The sequence below is a fragment of the Laccaria bicolor genome, genomic scaffold (genome assembly GCF_000143565.1).
Source record: "Laccaria bicolor S238N-H82 LACBIscaffold_42 genomic scaffold, whole genome shotgun sequence".
NCBI classification, from domain to species: domain Eukaryota; kingdom Fungi; phylum Basidiomycota; class Agaricomycetes; order Agaricales; family Hydnangiaceae; genus Laccaria; species Laccaria bicolor.
The window spans coordinates 401,975-419,736 of NW_001889913.1; the positions used below are offsets into that span (position 1 = coordinate 401,975).

Genomic DNA, 17,762 nt, shown 5'->3' on the forward strand with positions numbered 1-17,762 from the left:
TGGGAATTTGGAGAGGTGTCTACGTTTTTTGCATCTTGCTGTAATGTTCAAACCATTGAAACTTACTTCATTGGATACAGACTACTTCTTCGGTTAATTGCCCGTTTTGCAGCTTCCAGCCGCGCCTGTCTCCGCTTGAACCCACTAACTGCGCTAATTTGCAATGGTTTTGCGATGTTTGGCAATTGATGAAATGAACATAAGGTCATAAGAATAATTGGAAAGCGCAGAAATCTCATGATGAGACTTTGCTTTATGCAATACTAAGAGTGGATTGTTTGTTGAGGATGCGCGTCGCGTTGTTCTTGACTCTGCATTGATGCTCCGAGCTCGTCACGCTTGTCACACGCGTTTGTGTGGACTGTGCGTCATACCTTTCTTTCTTCCATACCATCACCATTCATTATTATCTTCTCTTTCTCATCATGCCATCTGACAGGAGTGTTGGGGAGGGCAACGAGTCTAACTCTTCATCGAGGAGGCTCAAACGTCGACAGAATGCGAGCGTAGAAACAGGGGAACAGCGGAAGAAGAAAAAAAACAACGAAGTATCCTAATTGACTCACATTTTACTTTAAAACTGAAGCCATGACTATCTCTAGGAATCGGAAATTACGGGGGGTGGACAAGGCGAAGGCTTTTCGTGATTTTGCGAAGTTGATCAGCCGCTCAGAGAATCCATTCATCTCATTTGGGCCCGTTCTTCGATTGGGACTGGGTATTTTACCCGCGGAAGAGGATGAAGACGAGGTCATTGTTCCTATGTAAGTTCTTTCCGATACCAGAGCACAAGTATGGACTAATGATTAGGCCCCGCGAGGAACACGATGAATATATGCGCATCTTCGAGGGGTGCCCAGGTTGGACAACGATCGTAGCCAAGCTTGATCGGGGAGATTCAAAGCTGCTCAATGTTCTCGTCGATGAGGTATGTATTATCTTACTATATGCGCTGTTATCTCCTCATAATCACTTTAGATGGACGAGAGTTTCAAAAACGCTTTGTAGGGCCGCCAACAGACCTGACCAATGAGCTCGAGACATATGTCACCTCACCTGACAACTTTGGAGTGGGCGGTATTTTGCCCAGGCTGCTGCTTTCCGAAAATAGACACTAATTTCATCTACATTAGGCCGTGGCAAGGCCCCCACGTCCAGCGCTTTCGACTCGGACACTGGATCTGACTCCCAATACGACAAGGAGACCGAGAACATTCAGCCGCGCTTACGCCAAGCAAGATCGACGACTGCTTCACCCCAAGCAAACTCTCGCAATTCGACGAAAGTTCAAGAGACTGTCCATACCCTGCCTCAACATTCGAAATCTTGAGCCCCGTTACACTGTCGCCTAAAGAAAAAGCGAAGAAAGGAACTCAAAGGGTTGCTACCGCAACGCGCTCACTGCGCAGTCACAACACCCAACGCCATGCTTAGATACTGGTGCGTTCTTTGCTGTCGATGTTTTTTCCCATTTAACATAAGTCATTCGGACGCTCTCATTTCTTATTCACAGTCACGGATCACAGACCACGGACTTCAATCACCAACGCTCTCGATTCTCTCCATCCACACTCACGGACCACTCAAGACGGACCTTCTCACATACTTACGTTTCGTCATCGCTTACTTCGTCTCATTTTGATCACTGCTCTCTCTGTGTTATGACTGCCTTCTTTGTTTCCTTTGTATGTTACTGAATATGAATGTCATTGCCGTGTTAACATGTCATTGTAAAAGATTCATCGGGGTAGAATGCAACCTCAAAACAATATTGGATCACCTTGGAATGTGTATCTAACTTGGAAGACCTTCTATAGGAACATATTTATTGCCTACCTTTTAAAGTGAACAATGTGATGGATGGTCTACAAACTTTTTTTCGGCTTTCATTCTTAGCTTAAACTTACAATTGTACCTCAAACTCGCATACTTCATGCAATCATTGCTTCACCTTCCGACTTTGTTGACACCAGTGTATGATAGGGTAAGGTCGGCTTAGAATTCTACTACATTAGTGCTGATTGGTCGCATTGTAGCACCTTACATTGTAATGTAAGGTTGATGCGGTTTTGCTGATGACAATGGTGCCATGACGAGTGTTCAATTCACTAATAATTTGACCTAGAGTCGCCAAAGAGCATGAGAGAGAGAACGAACAATATATAAATGAGCAGCGACTTCAATATTCTTGTCATATGCACGATTGGCTCCAAAGTAACACCCTTCGCAAATTTGAATGCCTCACGGAAAGCACCGATGGTTGCAAGTCGGAAAGCCAGTTCAGACGGATTGACGGCATGGAACTTGGAAGGCACCATCCTCGAGCACGAAACGGCGCTACCACAAGGCACCTTTCTCAAGCGCTTCATAGAACCCTAGCAGCGATTGAAACGTCAAAACAAAGCTGGAAGCTTTTCAATGGCACCCATGACCACGCTCTCGAAGAAGGTCTCTCAGGCTGGGTCAGGTTCTATGATGCATTTGGGATGCATTGGCTCGATGTACCCGACAACTTGGCGTATTCAAATATTCAAGACCCGCGCCTCCAGTCTGGTTTTCGTGCGTGTAGGCGAAATCTGCGCGTTGAGTGATAGTCTTACAGAATGCTACGTTTTTTTACATAATATAAATACATAAGATATAGAAAGCAGACTTCAGGCTAAGGCCTAAGTACTTCAAAATTCATCAGGAGCAACGACATCCAACAATGCATGATTGGCTCCAAAATAACACCCTTCGCCATCTTTGACGCCTCACCGATGGTTGCAAGTTGGAAAGCCAATTCAGACGAATCGACGATATGGAACGCACCATCCTTGGGCACGAAACGCTACGTCTGGCAGTCAGTGTTCCGATAGCCTCTCTTCCTCGGCCCATGACTGCGTAGCTTCGCAGGTCTAAAAGATTGTCACAGCCGGCGCTAGCGAAACGCTGGACCGAAGAGACCCTGCTTGGGGCTGTGGGCTGTGCCACTGATAAGAGAACCGAAGCGCCATTAAACGGCCTTGCAGCCAATGGCACGACCAAGCACGACCATTGAAGATGTCAGCGTCCCATTGACCAGCAAGATGGATATGTGAACGTGGTCAATCTCAGACGTACTCTTTAAAGTCACAACTCTAGCAGAGGATGCGCAGGCATGGATGGCCGCGAGTTCATGGGGCGCCCAGGATACTTATTGCCTTCCAAAAAACAAAGCAAGGCGTATCATTTTTTCATTCGATGTTCAAATTAATAAGTCTCTGGCGTTTGACAGAAGTGCTCAACGGTTTACAGCACCCTACCGTCACGGGGGTGGGCGGGGGAAGTATGTTGGCATTTGCGTTTTCACACGTGCAAATCGAACGATTTTAGGCGCCCTGTTTATAACCCTTGTCCACGGAGTTGCCAAACCGAATCCCTTCAAGTCCAGTCTATGGTTGACCAGTCGGGCGCTCCTCAACAAGAAATGTGTTTTCTAGACAATAATGATGACGTGAGTAACGGATGGCTTCCTGATCTTCGTCACAACGTAGTCCGCCCTTGAAGGATCTGACAGACGCTGTCGAGAGGGATGGTGAATTCTATATTGGTATAGGGGAGCATTCTGATCTCTGGAGGGGAAAACTGGAGGTTGACGGAGTTCCTACCCTGGTGAGGCCGTCGTCGTTTAATGTGTGTTTCTACTTATGCCGGGATACAGGTTGCCATAAAAGTTCTTCGTGGAGGCTCAAGCAGCCGACCCGATTTTCGAGAACAGTTGATCAAGGTATAGTTTCTTATCACTCCACTCATACAGACCGCCTGAGCGTCTATGCCAGGAGCTTCGTCGGCAAGGCATTCGCTGGCTGAAGTTGTCCGACCCTCACGTTAGCAAGTTCTATGGATTTGTCTACAACTTCGGTATGCTTCCCGGGCTCGTACTGGAGTTTTACGAGGGAAAGAATGTCATGGAGTACACAAAGCGTGAAAATTCTGATGAAACCAAGCTACGACTGGTTTGCAACCCTTTCATTTCTGGTAGCTGCAAATTTTGAATTTTGATCCTTATGGTCAGGTTGGGGAAATTGCTTTGGGATTGAAATACTTGCATCAACAATGGCCGCCTATCATTCATGGTGACTTGCGAGGGGTCAGTTTTTTTTGTCCTATCTTGCTCATTGACCACAATTTGTAGCAAGGCGAATGTACTCATTGATAGCAAAGGACACGCCGTAGTGGCCGACTACGGCTTGGCCTTGATAATCGATTCATCTGAGTTCACCTCTATCAAAACCGCAGGCACTTGTCGATGGACTGCACCAGAAATTATGGATCCTCCAGCCAATGGCGATATACCCTTACCTCAATTTACCGTCAAGAGTGACATATTTTCCTATGCTATGACCGTCTTTGAGGTACAGCTTCCCCCCCTTGCCCGGCATCCATTCACACCCCGAAAAGATCTTTGCTGGGGAACAACCATTTAACGACAAGAAAAGCGATGGCAACGTTATCTTTGCCATCTTGGACGGGAGTCGCCCAGTGCTGCCGGAGTCTATTGAAAGCAGGGCCAATCTAGCAAACCTCGTCACACAGAGCTGGAGTCAGAACGCCGATCAAAGACCAAACGCTCGTCAGATCTGCCGCAGATTGGGATTGGTACGAGTAGTTCTTCCTTTGAAATGACGCCTCTGACCGATTTATAGACAACTTGGTACGGGGATTGGTATGTGCATTTTTTGTTAAATTCGAATAGCTCTCTGACCTTGTTATTAGGATGGACACTCTCCGTGGATATCTGCCAGTGTAGGTCGCAATACCCTTTTTCCCTTTCAAAGTCTTCGCTCGTTCGGTCCGATATCATGCCTCGTTGTCTTTTCTAGTGCCATTGGTGTCCATGCTTCCATAAAGAATCATTCTGCTTTAGGATTGTTATGCTGCTACGTGGTTCCTTGTTCCCGTCGACAACGCCCATTCACGTCACTCTCCCACACTCAAGCGTCAAGATTAGACGGGCGTCTCCAGATCCGTCGCTTATGGTTACAATGTGTAGCCAGCGTGTGAAGAACGTGTTCTTGACGTTACGACGACATCTGAAGCACCCCATTCCCGCGAAGGTTCACCATATGATGCAGTTTGACGACATTTGGACAAAGACAAAGCGGGAAGGAAGATCTTTGTCGTTGTTGTGGTTTCCCTCAAAGTGCGACATGGCCAACTTGAAGGTCATTGTCAACTGCTTAGCCGCTCTTTTCACTTGCTAATATCACTATGTCCTTCAGAGTTTGGACGGGAATGTAGAGGTCACTACGAAATTACCTATTGCCAATGGTGGTTACGAGAAAAGTCCGTATTTGGAAATTGATAGCAGCTGCTATCCTGTAAACGGAAATTTTGGCTGAAATGTTGCTGTGGGTACCGTTGATCTTTATATCGTTCCACTTCCTCATTTACGAACGCTGCCGTGCATCAAGGTCATAATTCAAGTTTTTCGAAAAGCAAGAAGAAGACGAACACTCCCGAAACTCGGCGAATGCCTGTTGCCAGCCAGCCGACGGTTGGTGTTTCGCCATGGTGATGCTCGAGGTTTGGTTTTTTTTTCCTACGCACATACCTCCTTACCGTAATTGATACTTCGTTTCAGTGGAAAATTACATTCTGGTATATGATCGATATACAGCGGTGATGGGAGTCGCGTACGGAAATGAAAAGCCTAACCCGAAGCTTTATCCCTCCTTTCCCCACGATTAAGGTAGCTGGGACATCATGAGAATATGCCGGCACGTTGACTCATCACTGCTCGCAGAGGGAAGAAATAGGATGCCCGAAAGTTACCGTGGAGGCTGGTTCCCGAAATTAGGCATTTTCCGGTCTTCTGTCCGTCCCATTTCCGGCGAAACCTGTCCAAATTGCACCTGGCCTTTGCCAACTTTTCGAAAATTTGTGCAGACTTTGGGAACGCTAGCCTATGCCTTCCAAAAAGCAACAATCATCGCGATTCGAGCCCAGGACCTCCCAGGACACAACCATGAGATCTACAACTTGACCCACAGCCCACGCGTCAACACTTGTTCGTTTGAGATTTGGCCTGACGTCTAGCTGCGAAGACCTGTCCAGACTTTGGAACTGGCTATTTCGCTCGCATGGTGCAATTCCTGTCGGAATGGCGCCTGGTTTAACCGCCTTTTTTTGAAAATTGTCGTCCGGGGTGGAGACCAGCCTCCAAGGGGACTTTCGGGGGTGATGAGATGCCTGGTTTGGTCAATGCAGTCCCTCAATACTCTCAGGTAAAGAACCTGCAGGCCATATGCTTTTGTTTCGTCTCATCTACCACTCGAGAGACCCTCATCTTGTATGAATTCGTTGTAGTTCAATAAACTCTCTTTGCTTGCCATGCAATGAATGCCATAGTGAACGAAATATAAATTAGCTGTTTATATGATGTACAAAGTCGACTGTTTACTTTTTACTCTTGTGATACATCTCCTCAAGAGCCAGTGTTCAATCTTGACCTGGAGTCGCTAGAGACGATGAGAAAGAGAACGATTTATAAGTGAGCATTCTTACTCTGAATTCAGCAGGAGCAATGACTTCCACATTCATGATTGGCTCCAAAATAACACCTTTCGCCATCTTGAATGTCTCACGTAAAGCACCGATGGTTGCAATTCGGAAAGCCTGTTCAGACGAATTGACGACGTGAAAGGCATCATCCTTGATAAATGGCGTCCAAAAATGGCGTTACCACACAAGTCACCTTTCTCAAACGCTTCATAGAAACCCTAGCAATTCAAAGGAATCAAAACTTTGTTTCAAGTTGATGAGTGGTAAAGTGACCTTTTCAATCGCAGGGAATGAAATTGATACACTCGAAGGCAAGGTCCTTTCTAGTCTCTGGGTCAGGTTCCATCGGCTCGATATACCCAACAACTTTGGCGTATGGACCCCACGCCTCCACTTTGCTTCTTGTGCGTGTAGGCGAAATCGGCGCGTTGAGTGATAGTCTCACGGGATGCTACGCGAGGTTTGCCAGAGACGCAATCAGTGTTTGCGCATGCGTTCCACATATATTTCTGATTGAAGTTCTCCCATGCCGGAAGTAATGGTCTAGATAAGAGGCGGTCGTTAGCCGGACGTTGATAAGAAGGCGGGACATGTAGAAGCCGGACCTCTTTGCCCTTATGATCGATGTGAACTTTCAATGTAGGATCTTCCTTCTGAAACCGATTCAAAGCACGCGAAAAATTTGGGGTTTCAAGGCTTTTCGGTTTGATGGACAGCGAGATAACCAGTTTTGAAACATACATGTTCGTCTAAGAGTAAAATTAGCTGACAGATAGCAACGCAGATCCTGATGCGATACTTACCATGGAAAAGCTGGTAGAACCGTCCGTGAAAGTATCGCCTGAGGAGCATTCCACGCCAAAAACGGAACAAATTTCACCAGGACCAATGGATTCAATATCCTCCATCTTCTGACCGTTAATGGGCAATTCGTCGTTGCTGAAGAAGACCTCACCAATCTCCTCGTCTAACTCAACAAGTTGTTCAATAAGTGGCCTTGGCCACTTCCATAACCGATTCGGGGATTTTATGGCATATAGGAGTTGTTGATCCCGCACCCAAGAGGACAAACACAAAGGGGAGAAGTTAACCCTTTCTGGCCCTCGCTGTATATAGGCCGGCAGCAGCAGCTATGCGATGCTTTGACCGGATTTGGTTGACGATTCTCCATGGGTTGGCACCAGACCTGGAGGAAGCAGACACCCATTTAAGTAATGTTTGCAAATACCTATCCATCTTGTTGATGAATGGCCATGCTTTGGGTGTGACCAAGGGAGTCCGGGACTGGTCAAGACTCAAGCATGCTTGTGACTCCAATTGAAGCGGCGAAGTTGAAACGTCAATGTGTTCGATCGAAGCGTATGAGTGTCTAGTCCCCACCAACTACGGCGAAGACTTTCACGCTTCGATTTGAAGAACGACTCTGGCTAGACGTTTCCCCTTGTGGTCCAGTTGCGTACATAGAATCATGAAGATACTTTTGTCATGTGCAGTCTCAAAGGGCACTGAATCCGAGACTGCTTCAGCTACCTGGCGTAGTATGGTAAGCCGTTTGGGTAACGTTCAATGCGAACGAACGCCTACTCACCATGTAGTTTGCAGGATATGAATGAATGACGTCGTCGTATCGCGTGGTTTTTTTCACTATTACACGTGCATTGTGACATTGTTGTGACACCTCTCTCCTGGACCTTGCATAAAAGAATCCCAATCTCTCCAAACGGCTTCAGTCATGCATCGGGAGGCCAGCTTTCCCTTCAGGACTATTCGGATATTATTTACGTCCTCGAGCTGGGGGTACACTTGACACCTACACCAAATAAAGCTTAGTGGAACGCCGGTTCAACAGCCTACCCTTGGCCTACCCTTAGCGCACTCACCCATGTGTAAGGTACTTTTTTATAGTACTGCGCCACCCCAGTGGGTATCAAAATCGTGGCATACGGCTCCGAGTCTTCGATTCCCTCGAGGCTCATCAGAATGGTTGTAATTCGGAGTTGAAGACCAAGTTCCAACCGGTCTGATCGATTGAATGCCTCCAACTGGCGAAGTTGAACCCCTGGTAAGTATCTCACCATCATGCTGTGTTTAACTCAACTCAGCAGTACTGTAACCTAAGGGTGCTTCTAATTTATAACTGCTGTCGAACGTAAGTGTGACACGTATCAAGGGGAGACTAGCTATAAGAAGGAGCCGTGAACGGCCCCCCCGTTGCAGCCCAGTCAATGGCTGATTGTTCAGCTGAATCGCAACAAGGAATGAATTCTGAGGACGTAAGCAGTGGATGATTTTCTGGTCTATGTTGAGACTTAATCTCGCTTTTGAAGGATTTGACTGAGTTTATCGAGAGGGATGGTGAACACTCCATTGGTATTGGGGAGAACTCCGACCTCTGGAAAGGAAAATTGGAGGTTGATGCTGTGCCTACCATGGTTGCCATAAAAGTCCTTCGCGGAGGCTCAAGTAGTAGGCCTGACTTTAGGGAACAATTAATCAAGGTATGCTTTCGAATTGGGCCCATACAGCCCCTTTGCTAAAGCAGTGCCCAGGATCTTCGTCGACAAGGACGTATCTGGCTGAGGCTGTCTCATCCTCATGTGGCCAAATTCTACGGATTCGTCTATAATTTCGGCATGCTCCCTGGTCTTGTACTCGAGCTTTATGAAGAAAGAAATGTCATGGAGTACACGAAGCGTGAAAGTTCTGATGATACAAACTTACGACTAGTTCGTTTCCGTTTTTTCCTAACAGAACCAGAATCCGAACTGGTACTTATTTGACAGGTTGGCGAGATTGCTTTAGGTTTGAAGTACTTGCATCAACAACGGCCTCCCATAATTCATGGCGACTTGCGAGGGGTCAGTCTCTCCCTGTCCTGTTCTGGTCAATGACCACAATTTATAGCAAGGCAAATGTACTCGTTGATAGCAAAGGACACGCCGTTGTTGCTGACTACGGCCTAGCGTCAATCATGGATTCGTCTGAGTTCACTTCCATTAAAACCGCGGGAACTTGTCGATGGACTGCCCCGGAAATTATGAATCCGCCAAACAATGGCGACACCCCGTTGCCTCAATTTACCGTCAAAAGTGATATATTTTCGTATGCTATGACTGTCTTTGAGGTATATCTCTATTGCCTTTCTCCATATTTAAATACTCATACACCCCAAAAAAGGTATTTGCTGGAGAGCAACCATTTAACGAGAAGAAAAGCGACGGCAACGTCATTTTTGCGATCTTGAACGGGAGTCGCCCAGTGCTGCCGGAGGCTATTGAAAGCAAGGCCGATCTCGCAAACCTCGTCAGACAGAGCTGGAGTCAGAACGCCAATCAAAGACCAAGCGCTCGTCAGATCTGCCGCAGATTGGGATTGGTACGAGCAATTTTTCTTATGGAACCACATCTCTGACCGATTTCTAGACGACGTGGTACGGTGATTGGTTTGTCGCATTTTTGTTGCAGTTCGGATCGCTCTCTGACCTTGTCACCAGGATGGACACTCTCCGTGTATATCTGCCGCTGTAGCTTTTCTAATGTCGCGATTTTTTGTGCTCAATCATACCATTTCTTACCTTTCAAAGGCTTCGATGCGCGCTCGTTCGGCCCGATATCCTTCCTTGTTGTCCTCTTTCGTGCCGTTGGTATCCTTCCTCCCGGAAAGACTCGTTCTGCTTTGGGATTGTTATGCTGCTACGTGTTTCCTTGTCCCCGTCAAGAACGGATTGTTTTGCCCATTCACGTCAGTCTCTCACATTAGCTGGATGAATGTGGCATTAGACCGTCAAGCGTCAAGATTAGACGGGCGTCTTCAGAGCTGTCACTTATAGTTACAATATGTATCCAGCGTGAAAACAACGTGTTCTTGCCGTTACAACGATGTTTCAAGCGCGCCCTTCCCGCGTAGATTTTTCCGGATTCACCATGTGATGCAGTTTGACAACATTTGAACAAAGATAAAATGGGATGCAAGATGGACGAGGAAATTCCAGGATACCTTGGTTTCCTTGAAGATACGACATGGCTGCCAATGGCACTGATGTACCGAACATGAAGGTAATTGTCAACCGTTTAGCAGCCCTTCTCACTTACTGATATCTCTACGTCCTGCAGCGTTTGGACGAGCAGATAAAGGAAATTTCAGAGTTTCCCACTTTTTGTGGTGGTTACGCGGACATATTTACTGGAGTTTGGCGGGGTGGCCGAGCTTCCTTAGCTCGTGGAGTTTGGACAGCTGGCGAAGCAATCTCTGGCCGAAATGTCGCTGTGGGCACCATTCCCCCTCCTGATTCACGAACACAGACGTGCATCAAGGTGACCATCAAGGTCTTTCGAGATGTGCACAACAAGGCGGATACTCCCGAAGCTCGGCAGAAGTATGAGAAGGCAAGTGTCCCCTCCCTTTCTTGACCCTTGCTTTTATTTTATCCGAACCACCAGCTTTTGAACAATGAATATCGCGTTTGGGCAAGTCTTTGCCACACAAATGTGCTTCCCCTGTTCGGCGTGATCAAAGACCCAGCAATCCCTTCCATGGGCATCGTGGCACCGCGCTGCACTTTCGGCGATTTGCGCGCCTTTTTCTCTGACCCGACGAGAGCATCATCTGCCAACAGACTCGCCATCGTGAGGGCCACCTTAATTGCATTAACTTCCAATCTGAGTGCGACCTTTTTTTTTAGGTGAAAGGAATCGCGAAAGGCCTGAAATACGTGCATGGGAAAACAGTGGTTCATGGTGATTTGACGATGGTAAAGAAAATGTTTTTTTTTTCATGACTGGCAAAAAAAATCTTGATCTTGTGCTGAATAGGGTAACGTTCTCATCGAGGTTATTGAAGGCATTGTCACGCCGCTTATATCTGATTTTGGGCGATCTCGGGTCCTCGAAGTAAAAGGCTATACTTCCTCAATTGCTAGTACGGTACAGCGGTCAGGGAGATTTGTTTTGGAGCGCGATCTTCATGCTAATCTGAAGAAATAGACACCTGGCCCCAGAGATTCTGGTGGCTGAGGATAAGGATCGAACTACGAAAGCCTTGACCCAGCCAGCCGACGTTTGGTGCTTTGGTATGGTGATGCTCGAGGTTCGTGCTTTCTATATGCGTCACATCCTTTCTATCTACTTAAGCACTCAACACATTGCTCTAGACCCTTACGGGGAAACAGCCATTCTTTTATTTGACCGAATATCAGGCAGCAAAGGCCATTGAACTTGAGGGCAAGATACCTGACCGAAATTGTTATCCTCGTTTTCCGCACGATGATGCCTGTTGGCAAATTATGGGGGAGTGCTGGCATAGGGTCCCTTCGCACAGGAAGGAAATGCGTTACTTGTTGCAAGTCCTAAACACTCTCAAACACTGACAGCAGCAGCCTCAGTGCTTTGTTTTCGTCCCCTTCACGATACCCTCATCCCACATATATCCAACCTGTTCTGTTTCGTCGAGTTCCATACAATGTTTCGTGAATGAATGAAATATTAGTGCCTGATATGTTTTCTAACGTCTAAGGTATTATACTGTCTATTTTTTAACAACAAGGGTCTTGCGGTAAGCCTCCTCAAGATCCTTCTGAAGATTTGGCAGAACAGGCATGTGATGCTTGAGGAAGAAGGTTCAGAACCACAGGACACCAACAGAAAAGAAAAGGACGAACCTTATATTCCATGCTGAATTCACCCTTCCCTTGAGTAGAACCACGAAGTTGATTGGAATGCCCAAACATATCGTTCAGCGCCACCTCAGCGGCAGCAGTGAACTCGTCATCGCGGACTTCGCCGTCAACAATGGTACCACGACGAGTGTTCAATCTACCGATAACTTGACCTAAAGTCGCCAAAAGTGATGAGAGAAGGAACGATATATAAATGACCATTCTTACTCTGGAATTCAACGGGAGCAACGACTTCCACATTCATGATTGGCTCCAAAATAACACCTTCACCATCTTGAATGCCTCACGGAAAGCACCGATGGTTGCAAGTCGGAAAGCCAGTTTAGACGAATCGACGGCATGGAAGGCACCATCCTTGAGCACGAAATGGCATCCGAAAATGGCGTTACCAGACAAGGCACCTTTTTCAAGTGCTTCATAGAAACCCTAGTAATTGAAAGATGTCAAAACAAAGTTGGAAGTTTACGAGTGATGAAGTGACCTTTTCGATGGCAGGAATGAAGTTAGTAGGGATGTTCCCACCCATGACCACGCTCTCGAAAGCAACGTCCTTTCCGGTCTCTGGGTCAGGTTCCATCGGCTCGATGTACCCGACAACTTTGGCGTATTGACCCGCGCCTCCAGTCTGCTTCTTGTGCGTGTAGGCGAAATCGGCGCGTTGAGTGATAGTCTCACGGAATGCTACGCGAGGTTTTCCAGTGACGCGATTAGTGTTATATTCTCTGCGCATGCGTTCAACATAAATTTCAAGGTGAAGTTCTCCCATGCCGGAAATAATGGTCTAGATAGGAAGCGGTCGTTAGCCGGACATTCATAAGAAGACGGGACATGTAGAAGCCGGACCTCTTTGCTCTCATGATCGATGTGAACTTTGAATGTAGGATCTTCCTTCTGGAAGCGAATCAAAGCTTTGTCGGATTCAGCGGGATTGGGAAGGTAAGCGCACACACCGTCAAGCTGGGCTGAACGGCTGTGTTCTTGATCGCAAAACCGAGGAAGACCGGGGAGAACTTGAGGGCGATTGTGGAGCGTCGAATAGCAGCGGCAATCTGGTGGTTATTGAACAATTCGTCGTTGGGGAAGAGCTCCCCAATCTCTTCGTCTACCTCAGCAAGTTGTTCCGCTTGGCCTTGGCGAGTTCCGTAACGGACTCGAGAATTTCCTGGGATATAACGACCTCATTTCTATGAGTTGTTGAGCTCGCAGCCAAGAGAACAAACACAAAGGGGAAAAACTGATGTAAATGAGAGGAGGTCGCGTCAAGGTGTGGCTGAGTGCACACGACCATGTGACACACACCCTTTTTCACATTGGGCACTGGTCCTAACTGAAAGCCATTCGGGACCGTCTGACCCCCCGAAGAGTCGGCTACTAGCCTTGAGGCTGGTAGCCTGGGAACGATCACCGCATCATTCGGCAAAGCCCGTCAGCTCATCAGAGACTCCGCTCTACACAAGTCTACACAGCAACTTACGTAGATTTTTTGTCGCGACAACCTACATCTCAAAAAAAAATGCCATGAATTTCGAAAACAGGGATACTTTCAAATTTCAAACGACTGTTGTGAAAGATACCTCAATTTTTTCTATAAATGACACGGAGTGACGGAATCAACACCACCAAACAGTTACCAAATAGAATGTTAGAACTTAGCGCTGTATACGCTTTATGATACGCATTTTGTGGCGACGGTAACGGATTCCACGAGGAATAACTTTACATTGTTCTAATACAAATGGATAGTGAAAGGTATAAAGAAGAACTTACAAAGTCAAGCTAAGCATCAACCAATCAACAACCAATAACCACAAAACTAGCAAGTAACAAGTCCAGCACCCAACTTACAGTGCTTTGCATTGCCGTCTGCACAAGGGAGTTTCGAAAACTCTATTTGGTTTTGTATTTTCGTCACAGATTGTCACGTATCAGAACCAGATCTGAGCACACAATTTGCACACAACCAACTCCCATGGCGCCATAAGGATCAGATGCGATGCGCACACGGATTACCATTTGGCATGGTGGGCATCATCTCTCAGCACAAGAGATTTTAGGCCTTGTTGGATGAAGTGGTCTGTTTCTCCCCGCTTTGTGGCAGTCACGGTACAACACATACAAACAGGTTTTCCAAATTCCGTTGTGCAGACGGCAGTGCAAAGCACTGTAAGCATGATGCATGATGTGTTATATGTGTCTAATGCATTCAATGACTCTTCATATATGTGGAACTGAATGTTTGCGAGCAGTGTGATAATTACAAGAGGCTCGGAAACGAGACGCGACATGATACATTAACGCGACGGACCCTTCACTACGTCACGTTCAGCTATGGCCGCACGTGAGGGCATCAGCGGCATTTTCCGAGGGAGCGTCCAGGCTTGTAGCACTGAGGCTCGTGGCCAGGTCAGCGGGCGGTCCGACATTCTGGGCTTGCTGAACACCCGTTTTTATCCATCACATGACGGCCATAACGGCCGTCAGACGGGTCATCGACACATTCTGTGATTTTACCCACAATTAGTGTACCATCTATTGACAATATATGAAGTGCTTCATTATTAAATTTTTGCATATCTCTGTCAATGCTAAATGTCTCCAGGTGGGCCCAAATACAACCAGAATGGTGCTGACTCATCACAATTGAAACCCCGTGAAAGGTCTATTCACACCTTGAGCTCATGATTTGCTGTTTGAAGGTCCAAATCTTTATTATTTGTGCTTAATATCTCTTCTTACATCTACCAGGTACCCAAAACAAAAGAAAAACGGTGAAAAAAATTTATACATTGAAAGGGTGGGCAAACATCCGTACAACCCGTTTACGGCCGTTTTTTGCCCGCCCGTTCCCGTTCTGACTTTTGAGTTGCAAATTTACGCCCGTCGATCGACGGCCGTCCCTGTCAAACGGACAGTGCGCAGCCCTATGTAACAAAACATGTGTCCCTGCTACCATGTTTACGCCCCCTCAGCCATCCGATAGGCAAGACGAAGAGTGTATAGAAGATCAGAGCAGTAACACCATTTACGAGCGCCAAATGTTGCCCAAGAAACCTGGAAGTTTTCCTTTGTGGAATCCCCAACCAAACGCTTTTGCACTCTTGACGCACCTACGAAAAGGTGTTCTTATTGGGGATTTCAGAAGAATCACGCCGAGTTCTCATATACAGGCTGGTCACGGGCCTAGAGTACGACGTGGCTTTTGTGTTACGGACAGCTCTTGAGCTCTGTGGCCAGCTCAATTTCTTACAGAACACCATTCTGCAGCAAGTTGTCACTCTTCGTGATGACCTCACTCTCCGCGACGCAACGATGCACGATGTGACACACCACATGTTACAAACTGCTTCAATGTCTATGGCATTTATTCTGCACAAAAAATACATGCCCCCCAAATTGGGCTCTGGAGCCATGTCTGGAACAGTCAATGGTTTTTCAAATTTTTTCAAAAATGTGCATCTAAGAAGTAAGGTACTTTACCCTGACTACATATGTAAAATTGTAGATCAAGAGCAAGAGTTGTTCAATTTTGACAGATTTATTTACAATTTTGGATAGATTTATTGTAATACAGTCCAGATCTTGAAATAAGTACAACTCTTTTGCACATGAAGGTCAAGGCAATGTCAGAAAATATTAATAACATACCAGTAGCTCATGTATCAGCATTTGATAGCAGCGCAACAATTTTTTTAACCTACTGATTCTTTTTTTGTTGCCTGCTGCATGGCAACATGCCATTAAAAAGGAGAAGTGTATGTAAAGTGCTTCCACATACCCTGAAATATTTTATTAGCATTGACTCATACTTTGATGAGCAATTGCATTGAGTAGAACTGACTTTATATGCTCAGAACAACACAATTTTTCTTCCCAATGGTTCAAAATTGCATTCTGGGTTCAAATTGGAGTATCCTACAATTTATCACAAGTAAAGTGAGCTATTCATATATTTTTCTGGCCTGTGGCGCATAACACGACAAGAAAAGCCTGTAGGGAGGTGAACTGCTCGAGCAGCTGCCTATTTGGGTGTTAATCCCAATCGGGTGTTAATTTTTCCCAGGTTCCAGAACAGGTGTTAACTACATTACTGTGATTTCAGACATTTTGCCTATCAAATTTTACTGACCACATAAGTAGAGGTAAACATAGAATACAGCTATTTTTTTTCTCAGCCTGCGGTGCAAATTATGGTTTTGTGGAAAATTGTGTGTGTTAGAGGCTGCCTGCCTATTCGGGTGTTAATTTTGATGGCAATCCCAATTGGGTGTTAATTTTTGATTGTTCCCAAACGGGTGTTAAATAACGCCTGATTAGGCGTTATTTTGTTCCAGACATGGCACCTGAGCCCCAAATTGGGCCATGGTGTCATGTCTGGAACCAATTTCAAAAAGAGCAAAAACTCGGTAACTTGTGCACTATAAATTCTGTTATTTAAAATGATGGCTTAGCTCAATGGAAATGTTGGATCTAGACTGGTATTCCATTGTTGAGGTCACAAGTTCAATTACTGGAGGCTGCAACTTTTTTCTCAAAAATATATTTGCTCTGGCTTCTTCTTACTCTCCTATTTACATATTTAAGTCTAACACTGCCACTTTGTAATTTATAAAAACACCAGAAAGTATGCATATAATCCAAATTAATAAACTGGGAAATATTTCATAAAAATTGACATTTTGCCCTTCCACCTCTCCCTGCACATGTATACATTGTATCCTCTCTTCCAGAATCAAAGCAGACCATGCACCTCCTTTTTCTTGAAGTGGAACTGGATGATTCCAGTGGTGCTTCCCACTGTAAAAATTTACTTTGTACATTTTGGCCAGAAAAATAGGAGAAATTCTCTGCTAAAGGTTGCTCTGGCTGTAGTATTGGAGGTGTTTGTTCAAGATTTATAACCATGCCTGATGACATGGATGCTGAGGAAGTTGATGCAATAGCTGTGGCTGAAAGTGTAGATGTATTTGTTTTTCTCCTAGCTTTCTTTGCCAAGGGCTGTTGTTGAGGCTGATTCTCCATGCTGTCATTATGGAAATATATAAGTGGTTCAAGAACTTCTGCAGCATAGGTTGGTGCCTGGATTCTCTCCTGATTTTTCTTTCTTTTATTTGAGCTATTCATCATGTTTTCATTTTCCCTCTTTTTTCCAGTCCATTTCTTGTAATGATTTTCAAGATGCTCATGCATTTTATAGAAAATTGTCTTGCCATCAGCCTTTCCTGACCACCAGGCAGCCATAGCTTCAAAATCAGGATCCTGAGCAGGTGAGAACCAGTCACCATGGAGGGATACAGAGGCATTGAATAGTTGAAATTCTTGTGTTGTATGCATGGGGACAACAGCAAATTTTGTTCTTTGAGCAGCTGCCAAATATTCATAGATATTTGTCCTCTTTCCTTTCAAAGAGGCCAGATGTAATTTAAGAGGGTAAAAGCTTGTAATGCATAATTGTTCTTCTGAAGTAGTTCTGGGGTCATGAACAACCTGTCCATCANAATTACATTTGATTTGAAGCACATCTGGAATGCATGTGATGCCAAATTGCTCATGTGTTTGTGCAAAG

General features: G+C 45.7%; 8 protein-coding genes across 8 annotated transcripts; 4 read left to right on the forward strand and 4 right to left on the reverse strand.

The window, feature by feature from the left end:
• Positions 1-588: 588 nt before the first annotated feature.
• Positions 589-1,330, forward strand: LACBIDRAFT_332609 (uncharacterized protein; the record flags this gene model as incomplete). Its single annotated transcript, XM_001887106.1, has 3 exons — positions 589-764; positions 811-928; positions 1,112-1,330. The coding sequence occupies 3 exons, from the start codon at positions 589-591 to the stop codon at positions 1,328-1,330; spliced, it is 513 nt and encodes a 170-aa protein (XP_001887141.1).
• A 778-nt stretch (positions 1,331-2,108) lies between these two features.
• LACBIDRAFT_309915 (uncharacterized protein) lies at positions 2,109-2,318 on the reverse strand (the record flags this gene model as incomplete). The annotated part of the gene is made up of 1 exon (XM_001887159.1): positions 2,109-2,318. The coding sequence occupies one exon, from the start codon at positions 2,316-2,318 to the stop codon at positions 2,109-2,111; it is 210 nt and encodes a 69-aa protein (XP_001887194.1).
• A 1,566-nt stretch (positions 2,319-3,884) lies between these two features.
• On the forward strand, positions 3,885-4,771 carry LACBIDRAFT_309916 (uncharacterized protein; the record flags this gene model as incomplete). Its single annotated transcript, XM_001887107.1, has 6 exons — positions 3,885-3,977; positions 4,037-4,111; positions 4,161-4,376; positions 4,423-4,620; positions 4,668-4,687; positions 4,738-4,771. 6 exons carry the CDS (start codon positions 3,885-3,887, stop codon positions 4,769-4,771), a joined length of 636 nt encoding a protein of 211 aa, XP_001887142.1.
• Positions 4,772-6,560: 1,789 nt separating this feature from the next.
• LACBIDRAFT_332611 (uncharacterized protein) lies at positions 6,561-7,433 on the reverse strand (the record flags this gene model as incomplete). Its single annotated transcript, XM_001887160.1, has 3 exons — positions 6,561-6,743; positions 6,885-7,274; positions 7,329-7,433. 3 exons carry the CDS (start codon positions 7,431-7,433, stop codon positions 6,561-6,563), a joined length of 678 nt encoding a protein of 225 aa, XP_001887195.1.
• A 178-nt stretch (positions 7,434-7,611) lies between these two features.
• On the reverse strand, positions 7,612-7,761 carry LACBIDRAFT_309919 (uncharacterized protein; the record flags this gene model as incomplete). Its single annotated transcript, XM_001887161.1, has 1 exon — positions 7,612-7,761. One exon carries the CDS (start codon positions 7,759-7,761, stop codon positions 7,612-7,614), a length of 150 nt encoding a protein of 49 aa, XP_001887196.1.
• A 989-nt stretch (positions 7,762-8,750) lies between these two features.
• On the forward strand, positions 8,751-10,052 carry LACBIDRAFT_309920 (uncharacterized protein; the record flags this gene model as incomplete). The annotated part of the gene is made up of 8 exons (XM_001887108.1): positions 8,751-8,798; positions 8,853-9,023; positions 9,075-9,251; positions 9,309-9,383; positions 9,434-9,649; positions 9,703-9,900; positions 9,948-9,967; positions 10,019-10,052. 8 exons carry the CDS (start codon positions 8,751-8,753, stop codon positions 10,050-10,052), a joined length of 939 nt encoding a protein of 312 aa, XP_001887143.1.
• Positions 10,053-10,544: 492 nt separating this feature from the next.
• Positions 10,545-11,507, forward strand: LACBIDRAFT_309921 (uncharacterized protein; the record flags this gene model as incomplete). Its single annotated transcript, XM_001887109.1, has 5 exons — positions 10,545-10,580; positions 10,638-10,910; positions 10,965-11,150; positions 11,207-11,275; positions 11,337-11,507. 5 exons carry the CDS (start codon positions 10,545-10,547, stop codon positions 11,505-11,507), a joined length of 735 nt encoding a protein of 244 aa, XP_001887144.1.
• Positions 11,508-12,048: 541 nt separating this feature from the next.
• Positions 12,049-13,487, reverse strand: LACBIDRAFT_309922 (uncharacterized protein; the record flags this gene model as incomplete). Its single annotated transcript, XM_001887162.1, has 8 exons — positions 12,049-12,126; positions 12,182-12,351; positions 12,407-12,430; positions 12,487-12,625; positions 12,681-12,980; positions 13,043-13,090; positions 13,150-13,376; positions 13,478-13,487. 8 exons carry the CDS (start codon positions 13,485-13,487, stop codon positions 12,049-12,051), a joined length of 996 nt encoding a protein of 331 aa, XP_001887197.1.
• Between the last annotated feature and the right edge of the window lie 4,275 nt (positions 13,488-17,762).